The sequence below is a fragment of the Pan paniscus genome, chromosome 13, assembly GCF_029289425.2.
Source record: "Pan paniscus chromosome 13, NHGRI_mPanPan1-v2.0_pri, whole genome shotgun sequence".
NCBI classification, from domain to species: Eukaryota; Metazoa; Chordata; class Mammalia; order Primates; family Hominidae; genus Pan; species Pan paniscus.
In genome coordinates, this window is record NC_073262.2 from 22,942,541 (window position 1) to 22,958,876 (window position 16,336).

Consider the following 16,336-nt stretch of genomic DNA (forward strand, 5'->3'; position numbering starts at 1 on the left):
TGCAGGGCCAGCGTATGAACAGAAACGGATACAGGAGACAGGAGGCCTGTGAGCTCGCAGCTGAGGATATCTGGTCATCAGCTGAGATGGACGTGCTCAGGTCAGAGGAAGGAGCCACCTAACAGAAGCACCGTAGGAGGATCCTGACCTTGGCCTGGGGCTAGGGGGCACCTTGGGTGAGAGGTCCCTGAGCTGGCACCTCTGGGAGGAGAACAGGGGTTAACTGGGGGAAGGGATGAAGAGGGGAAGGGCATGACTGGAGGTGCAGACATCAAAGGGCAAAGCTGTGAGGGGCAAGCGTGGCCAAGGACCAGAGAGTGGCATACAGGACACAGAGGGGAGAGGCAGGCCCTGGCCACATGTTATTGTGGCCCCTCGCCTGCTGCCACTGAGGTCATAAGTCACCCTGAGAAGCAGACAGGTGGTGAGATTTGTAGGCTCATATCCCCAAGTGACTGGGCCTCCTTTTCTCTTCATCAGCAACAGCTGTTGGACCAGTCTGGGGGCATCTGGGTGCCTGTGTTCCCACCTGCTGCTGCCGCTGGCCTCACTGTGGCCATGCCCCTGGTGCTTTGGGACTCAGCAGTGCTGTCTGTTAAATGGGACATGAAGGAGCTGTTCCTGCCTGTGTCTGGCCCCAGTGACCAGCACAGATCTCGGAGCAAAGCCATCTCTGGCATGCCAAGGGTGTGCTTCTCCTCTGACTCCAACCCCCGAGTGGGACAGCCCGCCCTGATGGCTGGTGCTGAGTCTGGGTGAGTCAGCAGCCCTCAGCTCCACATTGTTCAGCTGCTCCAAGCAGGCACCGAGGCTGGGGTGTGGGGGCCCCAATCCCTGCACTTCCTTCCCTTTCTCTCACACCTTAAGGAACACGCCGGTTCTTGCCCCCACACCTTGGCTCAGGCGGTGCTCAGGCCAGATGCCCTCCTTTCTCCTCCCCAGCCCTCAAAGTCTTACTTGTTTCTCAGGCAGAAGCTACACACCCTCCAGGTACACATCCCCCATCATTCTCACTCCCAGGGACAGCACCCACTCCGAGGGTCTGGCATGCTCGCTTAGGCCCAGCCAGCTGCATGCTGAGTTACACATGGCTGTGCAGAGTGCTCATTACCTTGACCTTTTATCTCCCACCAAAAATCTCATGGCAGCAGATGGGGAAGGGTCCTGGGATTTGATGCCGAAAGGTGTGGCCTGGGTCTGCTCCACTCTCTGAGCTGCTTCCATTTGCTCATCTGCTAGATGAGCAGGGTGAGCACTAATTGAGCACCTACTAAGTGCCTGGTGCTACACTGCATCTTTCCATGCTTGGCTCATCCTACCTCACAGCTGCCCCACCTGCAGGCAAGGGATCCTGAGGCTCAGGGCACATAGCACTGAGGCTGCAACAGCACCAAAGCCATGATTCAGACCCAGATCTGTGACTTCAGAGTCCAGATTCTGCTTATCAGTGGGGGTGGCCCCCTCAGCCTGCACTGCCCCAGAGTCACCTTGGGGACCAGCTGAAATTAGGCCTGCCAGGGGACCACCAAGCCAACCTTCTCGAGAACTGAGACAGCGAGGGTGGAGCCAGCACGAGCCTGCATCTGGGTGGACCATTAGACATGTCAGTGCCCAATCCAATTTCACAGGGTCAGAGAGGCTGGCCTTCTACTCCCACTCGGCCACCTCCAGCTCTGCAACCGTGGGCAAGTCACATGACTTCCTTGAGTCTCAGTTTCCTGGTCTGTAAAATGGAGATAATGAAATCTGCCTTGCAGGCTTGCTGGATGTATTGCACGTAGTAGGCATTCTGCAAATGCTGACGACTTTGTCAGCAGCAGCAGCATCCCTGTGGCAGCAGCCACAGAGTTAACACAGCAGCCATGCAGTGACACCTCAGTTTACTTTATCCGTTCTCCCTTTTCCCCTCTTCCTTACTTCCATTCTTTCTTACTTCCCCTAACCGCCATGCTGACCCTTGGGCCTGGTCCTGAAATCCCATCCAAGGGCTTTGCCAGGGATCTCCCACTAGGGAGGGAGGGAAAGAGGGAAGGGGAAGGATCCTGCTAAGGAGAGGCCTTTCCTGGCACTGCCTGCAGCCTCCTGGGGCAAGGACCCAATCACAGTCAGCAGGCCAGAACCAACATCGGGAAGAAGCACAGGCGTCCTCCACTGCAGCGGAGTCAGCCGTGAGGCCGGGCTCCTGCTCCTTGTTGCTGCTGCCGCTGGTCGCTAACACATGCACAGCACACACACACACAAACACACACACACACGAGGAAAAGGGGCTTTGGTTGGTTGTCCTACTTACCCAGAGTCCCCTGCTTGTGCCTCATGCCCAGACACAGAAGGACATGCCCAGCTGCACCCTCCAGCCTCGGCCACTGTGGGCAGGATGTCCAGGGACCCTCTCCTGTTCTGCAGGTGGGTGGATGGACAGGCCCGAGCAGCTATGGCTGGGGTCTGCCTTGCAGGGTGCCAGGCCCAGGATCATTCTGGGCAGTGGGAAGCTGTGTGGGTCAAAGCCTGCCTTGACAGGCCTTGGCAGTTCCCTAAGACATAAAAACTTAACTCCAAGTGATTTAAACAAACAAACAAATGTCTTAGCTTACATAACTGAGAAGGCCAAGGATGCTAGCTTTAGACAGAGGGACTCAAGTCAAGAAACTGGCTCATCCTCTCTCAGCTCTGATGTTCTCTGTATCATCTTCCTTCTTGGGCTCTCCCCTGCATGGCCTCCAGCAGCCCCATGCTTGCACCCTACCAGCTCAGCAACCCTTGCGGACAGAGAGAACCAAAGACTCTAGCCAAAGCTGCTGTCTTGGGCACATGCCTATCTCTGAACCGATCACAGTACTAGCAATATGGAATACATTGATCAGCTGGGCTCAGGTCATGTGTCCCCTGCCCAGAGCAGCAGAAAGGAAGTGGGTTCAATATAGACCCAGCCCAAAGCACTCTGTGGGCTGTGCCCTGCCCCTCAGGCATAACCTTCTCACACACACACACACACACACACACACACACACACACACACAGAGCTTTGTGCTCCAGCCTTTCTTTGCACACACTGCTTCCTTTGTTGGTAATGCACTACCTCGTGAACTCCTATTCATCCCTCAAGACCCAGCCCTAATGTCACCTTCTCTGAGAAGCCTTCCTGCACACTTCCAGGCAGAGTTAGAGAATCACTCCTCTGCTGGAGCCCTTATCATACTGCCTGGTAATTACCTGATTTCATGGGTCTGCCTCTTTCCCCCTGGGCTCTGAGCTGCCTACAGGTCCCTAGGCACAGCCCTGTTGGGAGTGTGAAGAAATGGAAGAAGGAACAACTGGTCAGATCAGGCTCAGACGAGCTCAGAGATGGACTGAGGGGAGAAGGCAATGCATAGGGGCAGTGTCCTGAGCTGAGCGGCCTGCAGAAGGGCTGGCTGTGCCACTGGTTGATTGTGCCATGGGAGTGTGTGAGGGTGTGCACGTGTGTATCTGTGATGTAGGAGACTGTGGCCATCTTTTAAATTGAGCTCATGCAGCCAGCTCCTCCTCCCATCCTGAAGGGCGTCTCTTTGAGTCTCTGCCCAGCTGTCAGAATTCAAGGCCTGGATGGCCGTGGCTCACACCAAGGCTGGGCCCCTGCAGTACGGCAGTGTGGAAATGGAAGAAGAAAGGGAGGTTGCTGCTGGGGTCAGCCTGAAGTGGTGGTTCAGACTTCACCAGTAGTCACCTTTCCTGGTGAAGTCTCCATGGCTCGATCGTCTGCTCACTGGTGCTGGCAACACCCAGGCATCATGAGACCCTCGGCTGGGGCCTGGGATGGGGGCAAGTGTCCAAGAAAGAGGGGCGCTGGACCCTGAAGGACCTGCTGTGTGGTTTGGCAATGCTGGCGTGTTTCAGGGCTGCTGGGAAGCGCCCTGAGGCCCCACATGCCTGTGTGATGCTGGCAGTTCTGCCAGCTCTGGCCCATTCCTCTGGCTGTGTTTAGTCTGTCAAAATGACCATCTCTGGGAACATGTGTGCCCCTGGATCCTTAGTGGTCATCACAACATAGTGGGGTTGGGGGGTTCCAGCTCCCTACCCAGAGTAGGGTGGGATTGTATGTGATGACCAGGTAGGGGTGGGGTGGGGACCGGAGACAGAGAAGAAGCTGAAACGGTGGGGAGAAAGCTCTCCTGCCCTCAGGTACTGCCCCCTCCCTTATCCTGTCCATACCCTGAGCCCTGCTTACCACCAACCAGTGTCATCAAGAACACCCACTTCCCTGCCAGGGCACAGGCAGGGGCTCCAGCCCAGCCCCACCTGGGTTGGTTGTGGTTCTACCACCTGCTATCTGGGCACCCTTGGCCAAGGGACCTAGCCTACCTGGGGATGTTCCCATCCACAAGATGGGCATAAAGTGCCTGTGTTGTGAATGTTTTATTTGAATTCACAAAGGAAATATGTGCATGTGCCCCACCGATGGCTGGCACACAGTCAGCCCTACCCTGGGGAGATACCAGGTAAGAGCACGGCTGTGATCTCACTGGCCCTGTGCAAAAGAGACATCTCGGAAGGCTTCCTGGAGGAAGTGTCTAGACAGTCATTGATGGCTACGTTGGCCAGTGGGCCTGTCTCTGGTATTGTGTGCCCTGGGTTTCCAGGCCAGCAGACACTCTATATTCCAAATTGGCTTGTTGCTGAGGAGAGAAGGAAAGGGAGTTAATGCATATAAACCCCCTACCAGGTGCCCGGCCCTGGTCTTTTCACACCACCCTGGTGAGGCACCAGAGAGGAGCAGCATTCTGGCTGAGGCTACACAGCTAAGTGGGAAGGATTAGGAAGCCAGTGCCCTTGAAGGGACAGGCAGTGCCAGGTGCAGCATCCTGCCCCACCTTGCTGCATCCCGAGAGCATTTGTATCTGCCTCCGGGGGATGGCTCTGTGGCTCACATCCCCCTCTTCAGGCCCGGCACTGCAGCCTTCCCTGGCACAGGGGAAGAGCAAGGGTTGCTCCGTACCCTTGAGTTGGACCTGTTGTGGAGGCTGGCCTGTCTCTCCACTGCCCCTGATAGAATCTGTTCTGGGGTAGGATAGTGGCATCTTCCAGCTTTCTGTCTGGTCACACCAAGGGAACAGTCAGTCCTGGACAGCAGTGCTGTGATGGGGCGGGTAGTGCCTCGATGAGGGAGTCCCAGCCTGGGAGTGAGGCCCGCTGGAGGGAGCTCCTGCTTGCCTCTCACTGGCCGCACAGCATGGAGAATGACTCCCCTGTCTGGATGCAGTGTGCTCGTGGTCAAGTGCAGTGGTTGGTGCCATTTTTCCATACCCTCCTCAGGGGCACACAGCCGGTGCTTACTTCATGGGGGCTGCCATGAGGATATAGTCCAGGCATCCCTGCAGAGACCCCTGGATGTCCCTACAGAGCCCAGGGCCTGAGAGAGGAAAAGGCTGCCCTGGGCTACCCCTGGGCTCCTGATTCCCTTGGTGATGCTTGCGGTGGGAAGGGGGAGGTGGAGTCTACCTTCCCCAAATGGTGGCAACTGCACTGTGGAGGCGAAAGTCCCAGCTCCTCCATGTGTGACCCAGGCCCCACCTGCCATCTCCAGGCCCAGCTGCCTCCGTGGCAGCCCCAGACAGTGGTGTGCATGTGACCGTGACAACACCTCACTCCGGGCCTCTCAGGGGAGGCTCACCTGGCCAGTGGGACCTGGGTCACCTTGGACAGACTGGGCCTGCTGTGTGGCCTCACCGTGTAGCTTGAAATCCCCACGTGATCAATGGCTATCACAGGGGGCCTCAGCTGTGGTTGGCACACCCCACAGGGCAACCCTGGTGCCAGGGAGGCTGGCATTCCCGGGACCTGAACAAGCCACGTAGGGCCACCGGCATCTGATTACAGGCTACTGTGACCTCAAACCCTGGCCGGCATCCTGCAGGCTCTGGGAACCTGCCCTGCCTGGAGTGTCTGGGGAGGACCAAGAAGTCAGGACAGAAGGCACCTTAGCTATTCTCTCAGCCTGTAGACACCCTGCATTTTGCTGAGCCACACTCAGCCTTCCAGAACTTGTATCCTTCAGCCCAGGTCTGCCCCCAGGAGCCATAGAGAGGTGATGTTGTCTCAGAGCCTTCTCTTCACAACCCACCCATCCCATGGCAGGACGTGAGTGTCATCCTGCTGCAGTCACAGGCCGGAGCCCACAGGACCTGCCCTTGTCCAGGGGTGCATTAGTCTGGTCCCACTTCTCCTCTCCCGGGCACACATGGCAGCCCCCGCCTAGGCTAAAGCTATCTGTTAAGCCCTCCACATTTCATGCAGTTCCCATGCAGAGGCACCCACCTCTACAGGCAGGCTGTGAGTGAGAACGTCTTGAGGTTGTGACTTGTGACTTATTCCACAGTCTCCCTCCCATTGAGCTCAGTGGCTGGCACACAGACATGTGGCTGTCACTGATTCTGAAGGTACCTCTGAGCACCTGCATGGCGCCAGTTCCATGCCAAGTGCTGAGCATGCAGAAGAGCCTCGGACATGCCCTGCTCCCAGGCAGAGCCCGGGAACCTGGCAGATGCACCTGTCAGCTTGAGCCTGGAACAGTGCACCCTTGGGGAGCAGAGAGAAGGGATCCTGAGCCAAGAGAAGGGGCTTCAGGGAGGGTGCCACCTGCTGGGCTGACAGGGATGAGAAGGAGTTTGCCACCACAGTATAGGGTGCAGGAAGGCATTGGAGGCCAAGGATTGGTGTAGGCAAAAAGGCAGAAGCAGGTTCGTGGGATCTACATGAGCAGGGCAGTCACGTCTGCTGAAGCTAGACAACCAAACAGCGGAAGACTCCCTCCAGGCCTGGCACAGCGGCCTCCCAGGGGGAAGTTTGTGAAACCCAGATGTGAGGACATCTGGATGTCACCTGTTTGGGTCCTGGTTTGTACTGTACTGTAAGCCCAGTTTTCATGCACTATTGAGCATGATCAGTAATTATCTCTGGTTTGCTCAGCCAACAGACAAATCATTTCCTCCCTGAAATAACCAGTTCCAGCAGTGGCCTTTCACACGTCCAGCATCAATCCAGTGTGAAGACTGGGAGGGCCTCCCGGGCAATGCTAGGTTAGCCCTCAAAGTGTGGTTCTAACCCTCTAACAGCAGTTCTCCTTTCATGACTGCCTGCCGTGTCTCTGGCACCATTTTGGGGACTTTCATCCTCACGACAACCCTATGAAACAGACACTATTATGATCCCCATTCCACAGATGAGGAAACTGAGGCTCGGAGAGGTTACAGTTTGATGTGGCTGGGATTCTAACCCAGGTTTGTCTGATTCTAACACACTCTCTTTTCTTTGCACAATGTCAAATTATAGACTAAAGAATAAAAATGAAATCTTGGTAAATGTGGTTGCTGGTGACTTAGCTGTGGTTTTGCAGCTGCTTCACCATAAAGTCTGATTCATCTTTAATGAGTGAGTTTTGGAGTAGATTACCTCAAAATACACCTGCAGCTGCATAGAGGCCCCGGGTCAGCAGGCCTGACATAAGGGCCTGAGGTCACAGCGAATGGATTCCATGACTCTTGGTGGGCAGACTTGGGGACATGGGGGTGGGCCCTGGCCATGCCAGCCCAAGCCAGTGGCACCAAGCCCAATGCACGCCTGACTATTGGGGCATCGGAGAAGGGTGGTTCTGTTAGCGCTAGGAGGAATTCCATGGAAGGAGAGCGAGGAGATATTCTAAGATTTTAGTTAGGGCTCATCAATTTCAAAACTTACCTTGAATCCTGACCCTGCAGCCGAGCTGGTCATACCAGCAACCAACCATCCAACTGAAGCCAGAAACTCTCCACTTGCAAGACATCTCCTGATCCCTCTCTTTTTCACATATCCTGTTAGCAGTATGAGCTCTTTGCGTTTTACCCGTGGTATTCGTATTTTCATATTCGTTTTCATACATGTTTCTAGCATACAAGCCTGTGCCTAGCCCCGAGGAGGCACTGGGGAAGCCACAGTGCAACTGTGACGTGTGGGCGGCCTGCTGTGCCTGTGCTCCAGCAAGTCCAGTCGCGGGTGCGAGGTCCATTCTCCAGCGTGGAACTGGCCGGCGGGCGCACGCACCAGCGTGGAGCTTTCACTCTGCATTCGCTGACTAATGCTTGAGAGTTCAGACTGTAATTCACAGATGACCAGGGGAATGTCGGTGTAGCAAATAATAAGTGCAGGTTGTTCTGGAAAGTCTTTCCAGGAGAGACAAGGACTGTCCATGTTGGTTTTGGGGTCTTGGTGGGGTTCCCTCTGTGTCCTCCTTCTTAGACGGCTGCCCATTGTCTCTGCAGGCCCCCTGCCCTCAGCGGCAGCCCTGTCATCTCTGACATCTCCTTGATCCGGCTTTCCCCGCACCCGGCTGGCCCTGGGGAGTCCCCCTTCAACGCCCCCCACCCGTACGTGAACCCCCACATGGAGCACTACCTCCGTTCTGTGCACAGCAGCCCCACGCTCTCCATGATCTCTGCGGCCAGGGGCCTCAGCCCCGCTGATGGTGAGTAGGGTGTGGGGATGGGGAGGGGCAGCTAGGGCACTGGGGCAGGGCGCAGCCAGCCTCTCTCACACTAACACTGTCAACTCCCCAGCCTTGGTCCCCTTGAATGGTCACCAGGCTGGTGTTCCTTCACACTACTTCCAAACAACAAGCTTTTGGGTTTTATGCTCATTAAAGAGCCTTTGGTAAGCACTCTTTTGCATGCAAACCATATATGATCTATTGTAATAATAACAGTAAGGGTCTATCCAGGTAGGTCCTGTGTAGCTGAGAACCACTGGTTGTAACCAACCAAAGTCTGCAGAAGCTGGTGTTAGGAAAGGGGACGTTGTGTTGGAGTGTCTCATGCAGAAGGAAGGCGGAGTGGGCTGGCTGCTGCCTGCGTCTCTGTTGGATCTGCCCCTTGCAGGTTAACACAGGAGGCCTCCAAGTGGCAGCCCAGGCCCTGGGGCTCCGGGGACGAAGCTGTGGCATTGTGTCTCTCAGTTCAGATGCTTGAGAGAGAACATCGATTGGCCCAGCTCAGAGATCAGATGGCCACCCCGGTGTGACTGATTTCAGCCAGAAAAGGGCAGGGTCACATGGTACAAATATGTCTTTATATGTATAAAGCGGATCTAAAGTTTTATACTTCTAGTCCCCACCCACCCCACCAACAGACACATGCAAACACATATTAGTAACCCGGACATTTAGGGGCCAGTCCCACCCATGCCGTCTCCCTGGGAAGTGCACCCCCATCCATAGCATGGCATGGCCCCGTGCCGCCCCTGAGAGCGCTGTTAGCCACTCATTGTCCCCATCCTTGAAAGCAGCCAAGTGCATCTTCTCAGAATTCACGAAGCTAAGACTTGACCTCTCAGGCTAGAGGACATCTGCAACTTGAACTTCAGAGCCCCATGGGCAGAGGCTCTAGGAAATGGGTTCCCAGCGAGTCTCTTATCACTACCAGCATTCTCCCCAAGAGGAACGCATCCTCTTCCAACTGGTGGGTGTGACCATGAGTTGAAGCGGAGGCCTGGCTCTGAGAATGTGCAGGCTGGGATTGCACGATGAAAAGGAGGCATCCAGTTTTCAAATGTGCAGAAGGGCTCCCTGAATCGTTGACTCATCTTCCTGGCGTGGAGGTTTGCACTTTGCCTGGTCCTCACAAAAGAGAAACCAAACAAGGCAAATAGTTGTAGCCAGGGGGCTTGAAAATGGCTAGCTGGAATGTGGCACCATTCTGAAATGGCCCCTCAAGTCAGAACTCAGCCCTGAACTCTGCATGCGTCCCCTGTGTGGCCTTGACCAAGCTGGGGTGCCCTGAGGCCTGTGCTGCCTCTATGCCCAGCTGCTGTCTTGTGGACAGTGGGCCCAGCCCTATCCACATCACTCCTGAGGTCCCAGTGCTGGGATTACAGGTGTGAGCCACCGTGCCCAGCCCATGATGGGCTGACCAAGAGTGAGAGGACACAGGTCAGGTTCCAGAGTCTGCCTGGCTCACACTAACACTGTCGACTCCCCAGCCTTGGTTCCCTCGGACAGTGACCAGGCTGGCGTTCCTTCATACTACTCCTGAACAACGGGTTGATGCTCACACCTAGTATGGCAGCTGAGGGGTGCCCCCCAAAACACAGGTCCACATCCTAATCCCCAAACCTGTGGGTATTCCCTCATTTGGAAAAGCAGTCTTTGCAGATGTCATTAAGTTAGGTCTCTTAAGCTGAAGAGATCATCCCAGATTATCCACACAGGCCCTAAATCCAATAACAGGTGTCCTTACAAGAGACACACTGAGAAGGCAGACACATTCATACCCGCCCAGAGACACACACAGAGTCACAGAGGAGAAGGCGATGTGAAGTCAGAGGCACAGATGGGAGTAATATGGCCACAAGCAGGAAGCTGGCAGCCAACAGAAACTGGAAGAGGCGGGAAACCATCTTCCCCTTGAGCCTCTGGAGGGAGTGCGGCCCTGCCAGCACGTTAATTTCAGATTTCTGGCCTCCAGAACTGTGAGAGGATAAAGTTCTGTTGTTTTAACAACAGTTAACACAAAGTTTATGCTGATCTGTTACAGCGTTTACCCTGGGAAACTAATACACGTGGTAACAGGGCTTCCAGTGAAGAGGTGGAAGGAACCTGGCTGCTCTCCCAGGGCCAGGGCCAGAGGGCCAGTAGAGACGTCTACGGGAGGAAGGAACAGAGCACCCTCCTGGAGATGCTCAGGAAGCAGGGATGTTGTATTCCACTGATTGCAGTGTAGCCCATGAAGAGCTGGGTGGGCTGGGCACAGTGGCTCATGCCTGTAATCGGATTTTCGGAGGCCAGGTGGGAGGATCGCTTGAGCCTAGGACTTCAAGCCTGCAGTGAGCTAGGATCGCACCACTGCACTTCAGCCTGGGCAACAGAGTGAGATCCTGTCTCTAAAAAAAAATGTTAAAAAGGAGCTGGGGGTGGTGAGACAGAGCTGCCCCTGGAGGAGAGGCCTTCGATGGATGGAGTGCCATGCTATGCATGAGTTCAAGATAAACACTGAGGTAGCTCCTGGAACACCCACATACCCGCTTACAGCCCCACGACATAGCAGGGACCTGGCTAATTTGCATGGCCCTGACTCCCACAGGAAGCAGACCAGATACGCCGAGGCCTCATCAGCCCTTGGGCTACTAAGTGACCAAGGATGGCAGATTAGGCTCAAGAGCAGCTGGCAGGAGGTCTGAATTCGAGTCCTGTGTGCCCTGCTTGGTATCAGCCCCAGAGCCTGCCATGTGAGGTTAGGAAGCTCATCAGCGATCCGAGGCAGTGTTGGCCAGACCATGTGTGACTGGGGACAAATGGGATCTCCACGGAAGGTTTTGAGGGAAGGTGGGTAGGCAGGAAGGAGTAGGGGAGGGAACTTGAGGCCTGGACAGGGGAGGCAGAGGCTGTGGGCGATCAGCCTGGCTGGAGGCCTGGACTCTTGGGAGATGCAGCAGGAGATGGCAAGAAGGAGGCAGAGGAGGACGGCAGCTTCCATGGCCTGGTCTCCTCTCTCTGCCAAGCGCGTAAGAGAGCTCTTTTGGAATTTGTCAAGACTGCTAACAGAGAGGCCGTAGTGCACAGTGGTTAGGAGCTTGCTTCCTAGATTCAGACTGCCCTCTTTGCACACCTGTGGACTCTCGATGGGGGTGCTAGGTTTCCAAGCTCCCATTTGTTTCCTGACACCACCCTGCTGAGGGCCAGCCTCCCTCAGATGCTCTGAATTTCATCCTCGCTGCCTCTTTCCTAAGCCCTGGGCAGGGCTGACCTCAGGGTTGAAGCAGACGAGGCTCTGCGCTGCAGGGATAAGGATGTGTGCAGGCCAGGAGCTTTATCTGGCCAGGCCTGGCGCCCCGGCAGCGATCTCACCCTGAATGTTCAGGCACAGACTGACCTGGCCCAGCCGCGTGCCGCCGAAGTGCCTCTGTTTGCACCTTCTTTTAACTTTGAAGACTCTGCTGGACTATGGATCCTGTTGGCCTGGGGCTCCGGGATTCTGAGGGGCATGGAGGCAGAGTAGGGAGAGATTGTTTATGAGTCTAATGAAGTGGTGGAGTACAGAGGTCGGGGTCTGGCCTCCTTCAGCAGCAACACCGCAGCTCATGCTGGCCAAGCCCAGGCCCAGCACAGTGCAAACGGTGGGGCAGTGGGGGAAAGTGCCGAGGAGAGAACCCCCCACACCAGGTGTGCATTTCTCTCTGCTTTTTTTTTTTTGGCAGGAGAAGGCACAGCCAGTGCCAGGTTCTGACGGCTTCTTTCTCTCCCCTCTGCCCACAGTGGCCCAGGAGCACCTTAAGGAGAGGGGACTGTTTGGCCTTCCTGCTCCAGGCACCACCCCCTCAGACTATTACCACCAGATGACCCTCGTGGCAGGCCACCCCGCGCCCTACGGGGACCTGCTGATGCAGAGCGGGGGCGCTGCCAGCGCACCCCATCTCCACGACTACCTCAACCCCGTGGACGGTGAGTGCTGGCCCCGAGGGGCTGAGGATGGGGCTAGCAGATCTCCTCTTGAGGCTGAGAAGGTCACTCGCTGTTTCTTTTGGGGACAAGGACCCTTAAGGAGAGGTCGGGCTGTACCCCAATGCCTTCCAGGATGGCTGTCCACAGGCACTGAATCTTTGGACAACACTTACTGAGTCACCACGGGCCAGGAGGCGCTGTAAGCATCGCAGACACCACAGCAAACGAAGCTGGAACTTACAGTGCAATGGGGAGAAACAGATGCCAAGTAGCTCTAGGAATTACATATGAAAGTAGCCAATTATAAATGGACCAGGGAAACAAAGCAGGGGCGGGGGGAGCGAGCACTGGGTGAGTGGGGTGCAGTTTGGAATGGGGAAGTCAGAGGAAGCCTCACTGGGAAGTTGAAATCTGGGGGCGAGTGCTCCAGGCAGAGGAAACTGCAGTGCAAAGGGCCTGAGGCAGCAGTGGGCCTGCCAAGCTCAAGAAATAGCCAGGAGCCAGTGCTGGCAGTGAGGGGTGGGAGTAGGGGTGAGGCCAGAGTTTCCAGGCGGGGTCTTGCCAGCCAGTGCACCTCGGAAGAGACTGGCTTTCACTGGAGATGAGGCTGGGCAGAGGAGAAAAGAGAGCTGACTGACTCACAGAAGGAATCTCCTTCCGTGCTGATGTGAGAATTGATTTGGGGGCAAGATGGAGGCAGGAGGTCCAGTTGGTAGAGGTGGGGAGAAGGGGCCAGGTCTTGGGAAGACCTTGAAGGTAGAACCACAGGATGTGCTCCCAGCTGGAATATAGAGTTGAAAGAAAGAAGGGAGTTGAAGTTGACCTCAGGGTCTCGGGCCTGAGCATTTGAAGGATGGAGTAGTAACTGAGCTGGGAGGCTATAGGTGGGGCCCTCATGGAAGGGAGGGAAATCAGGTATCCTGGGTAGATGAAGCTTTTGGTGCCTGTTAGACACCAAGTCCTTCCCACCCACCAAATGCCATCCTCACAGCTGCTTTCACAGGGACACCTGTGACCCTCTGACCATGAGCCTGAGGTCAGCAAGGAGCCCATCTCAAGGAATAGTGGAGGGGGTGGAAGGCTCAGCGCCCCCTCCCATCCCCCAGTCAGTGCCACTCTGCCTGCAGGTCCTGGAGCCCTGGCCAGCGGCACACAGGGAGACAGGGCAGCCAGTAGAGCTGGAAGCCACCACAGGGGACAGGCAGGCGCCTCCTGCAGAGCCAGCCTCCCGGAGCCCTGCCTGGGGTGACGTTTTCACTCCCTGATAGCCCACAGCAGGGAGACAGGAGCCTGCAGGGAGACAGGAGCCTGCAGGGAGACCGTCCTGCAGGGGCAGCCCTGGTGCCTGCAGGGCCATGCAGCCTGTAGCAGGTTGGGGTGGGCTGGTGGGAAATCACGTGGGACCAGGCAGGGCCATGAGACTTAGGGTGGGCTGCTGCCTTGCTCACCCCGACCCGCCCCCAGGGCTCTGTTCCAGGGGAGCCCTTCACTTCCCTAAGGCCTGGCTGACATCTCGCCTCCTCCAGGAAGTCTCTCTGGAAGCCTCCTCCTTCCCTTTCCCCTGCCCCCCTCAGTCACTGGGACAGCTCCCTCCTCTGGCTGCTCCTTCACTCTTTGCCTGGCCCACCTCATACTTACAGCAACCACCTCACATGGCTCCTCAGCTATCTTGAACATCTCCTGCTTCCCAGGAAAAGTTTTGCTGAGAAGAGGGCGGCCGACCTCCGAGGCTGGCCCCTCATGGATATGGTCCTCGCCAGGCCCTGGTGGGAGGCCATAACATGCCTCAGTGATGCCACCAGAATTTGGTCCCTGTGTCTGTCCCGTTCTTCCTTGCCTTTCCCAGCATGGTGTTTAGTCCAGAATTAAGCACACCATCCAGATGTTCAACAACACCTGTCAGCTCTGTAGGACATTGACGTCCCTCTGAGTACACACACATCCGTGTGCTCTGTTCCCCTCTCCTCTCAGCAGCCCTACACGGTGCTCCCACGAGCCACAGTGAGGTGTCAGAGATACTGAGAGAAAGTTGTGTGCTAGACACGCTCCTTGCCAATATTAGAAACCAAACAGCAGCAACCAAGAGCATGAAGGATCACGTGCAAATTGCCACACCCGAATGTCAGTTTCCTCCAAGCAGGACTCTTCTTCCAAGGGCCTGAGGGTGGCACGAGGCCAATAGGAAAGTGGACGAGGCAGAGAAACCACAGCCAAGAGAGGTAAGATGAGGCAGGTGTCCCCACAGGGCAGGAAAGGCTAAGCCAGGCAGCCGGGAGTCATCCAGTGATTTGCAGCATGAGCGTCTGCTGTGTGTGTGTGTGTGCACGCGTGTGTACGTGCACACGTGAGAGACAGTGAATTGGAATGCAGACTGCCTCTGTTCTGTGCTTTTAAACACATTCTTCCATGTAATTCCCTTAGCCACCTTCTAAGGCTAGAAATATGCTCCTTACTTTAAGATGAGCAAATGGGCTCCCAGCATCTAGCGGCTTGACCCAGGCCTTGCTCTGTGTGTTACCAGCACCATCTGCCCTTCCCTGGGCTGCAGTTTTCAGCAGCACATGCACCTGACCAACCATGAGCCCTGACCCAAGGGAGGGCCAGCCGGGCCAGGTGGACTTGAGCTCAGCCCAGAGCAGCTGGGCCGGAGCCAGAGGGGAGATGTAGTACAGTGAGCTCCAGGGCAGGCCTGGGTCAGGCCTGGCTGCACGGTGTCCTCCCTGTGGTAGCTGGGCTCAGAGGTGGTGACAGGACTGAAGGGGTGTGGAGTGGCGATCCCAAGCCCTGCGAGCTGTGTGGATTAAACACATTGACTGAGATGGCACATGTGAGCCTGGCCCAGTGCCTGGCATCTAGCAGGTGCTGGAATAATGCTGGTGCAGGTCTCTTTCCACCAGTATATCTTTCCCTCTTTAAATCCACTCCCTCTTGCAGGATTCTGTATCTTCATTGTAGGCAGCTCTGTCCACCTGCTGCCTAAGCCCAGGCCCCAGGTTCTCCCAGACCTTTTCCTTGCCATCTCCCATCCATCCCATCCTGTCCCTCAGGCCTCCAAGAGTGGCGTGTCACCCCTCCCGGGCCAGACAGTGACATATCGCCCTCGTAGCACTGCTCCATGGCTGCTGCTCATCCAGCATCCCCATCTTTATCCTCTCCGCCATCCTGCGCTCAGCCCCTGCCACTTCTAGCCCCCTCAGGATAAAATTCAGACTTTAGAACCCCCGTCCAGAGGCCTTCCTTTCCAGCTTGTCTCTCTCCACTGCACACTGGTCTTGCCATGCACTGCCCCACATGCAGGTCCCCAGATACCTCCCTGAGCTCATTCCTGCACAGAGTCCTGTGCACGGTGCGCTAGGCCTTCTCCTGAGACCCCACAAGAATCCAGCCCCAGGCCTTTCAAGCCACCAACTAGCTCCACTGCACTAGCGGGACCCAAGGCGCCCCCCAACCGGAACTGGCTGGGACTTCTCCTTACATATGGCTGATGGCCCGCCCCGTCAGGTCTGGGAGCACATCTGGCAAGGGGCAGGTCCTCTATGTTTGTTGGGTGAGTGAGTGAATGAGTGAATGGCACTTAGAAAAGACCCTGGAATGGAAAGATGCGCTCCAGCTAAGGAAAGAAGCACTCGAGGAATATAGCTGTTGGCTCACAGGGGACTGGAAGGGGCTGGGGAGCAACTTTGCCTTCCGGGCACTCAGCGTTTGGCAGCCCCTGGGGCTGAGCATCTCTGGGAAGCAGCAGAGGAGTGCAGAGGTGAGCTCAGCAGTGGGTGCGAGAGCTCCCAGCCCTCCAGCAGCTGCTGATTAACTCATCACACCCCACCCGCCGTGCCTTCTCCACCTCCGCCTTGGGAACACATCTGGCTTCAGGACATGGGGGTAGCGGGGAAGCATCAC

General features: G+C 56.2%; 1 protein-coding gene across 5 annotated transcripts in view; it reads left to right on the forward strand.

Annotated features, from left to right (window-relative positions):
* GLI2 (GLI family zinc finger 2) overlaps window positions 1-16,336 on the forward strand; it is a 257,123-nt gene that overhangs the window by 207,298 nt on the left and 33,489 nt on the right. For all 5 annotated transcript variants that reach the window (XM_008972505.4, XM_008972506.5, XM_008972507.5 and 2 more), the window contains 2 exons: window positions 8,271-8,473; window positions 12,254-12,439. In XM_008972505.4, coding sequence (XP_008970753.3) covers window positions 8,271-8,473; window positions 12,254-12,439 — 389 coding nt within the window. The remainder of the gene's footprint in view (window positions 1-8,270; window positions 8,474-12,253; window positions 12,440-16,336) is intronic.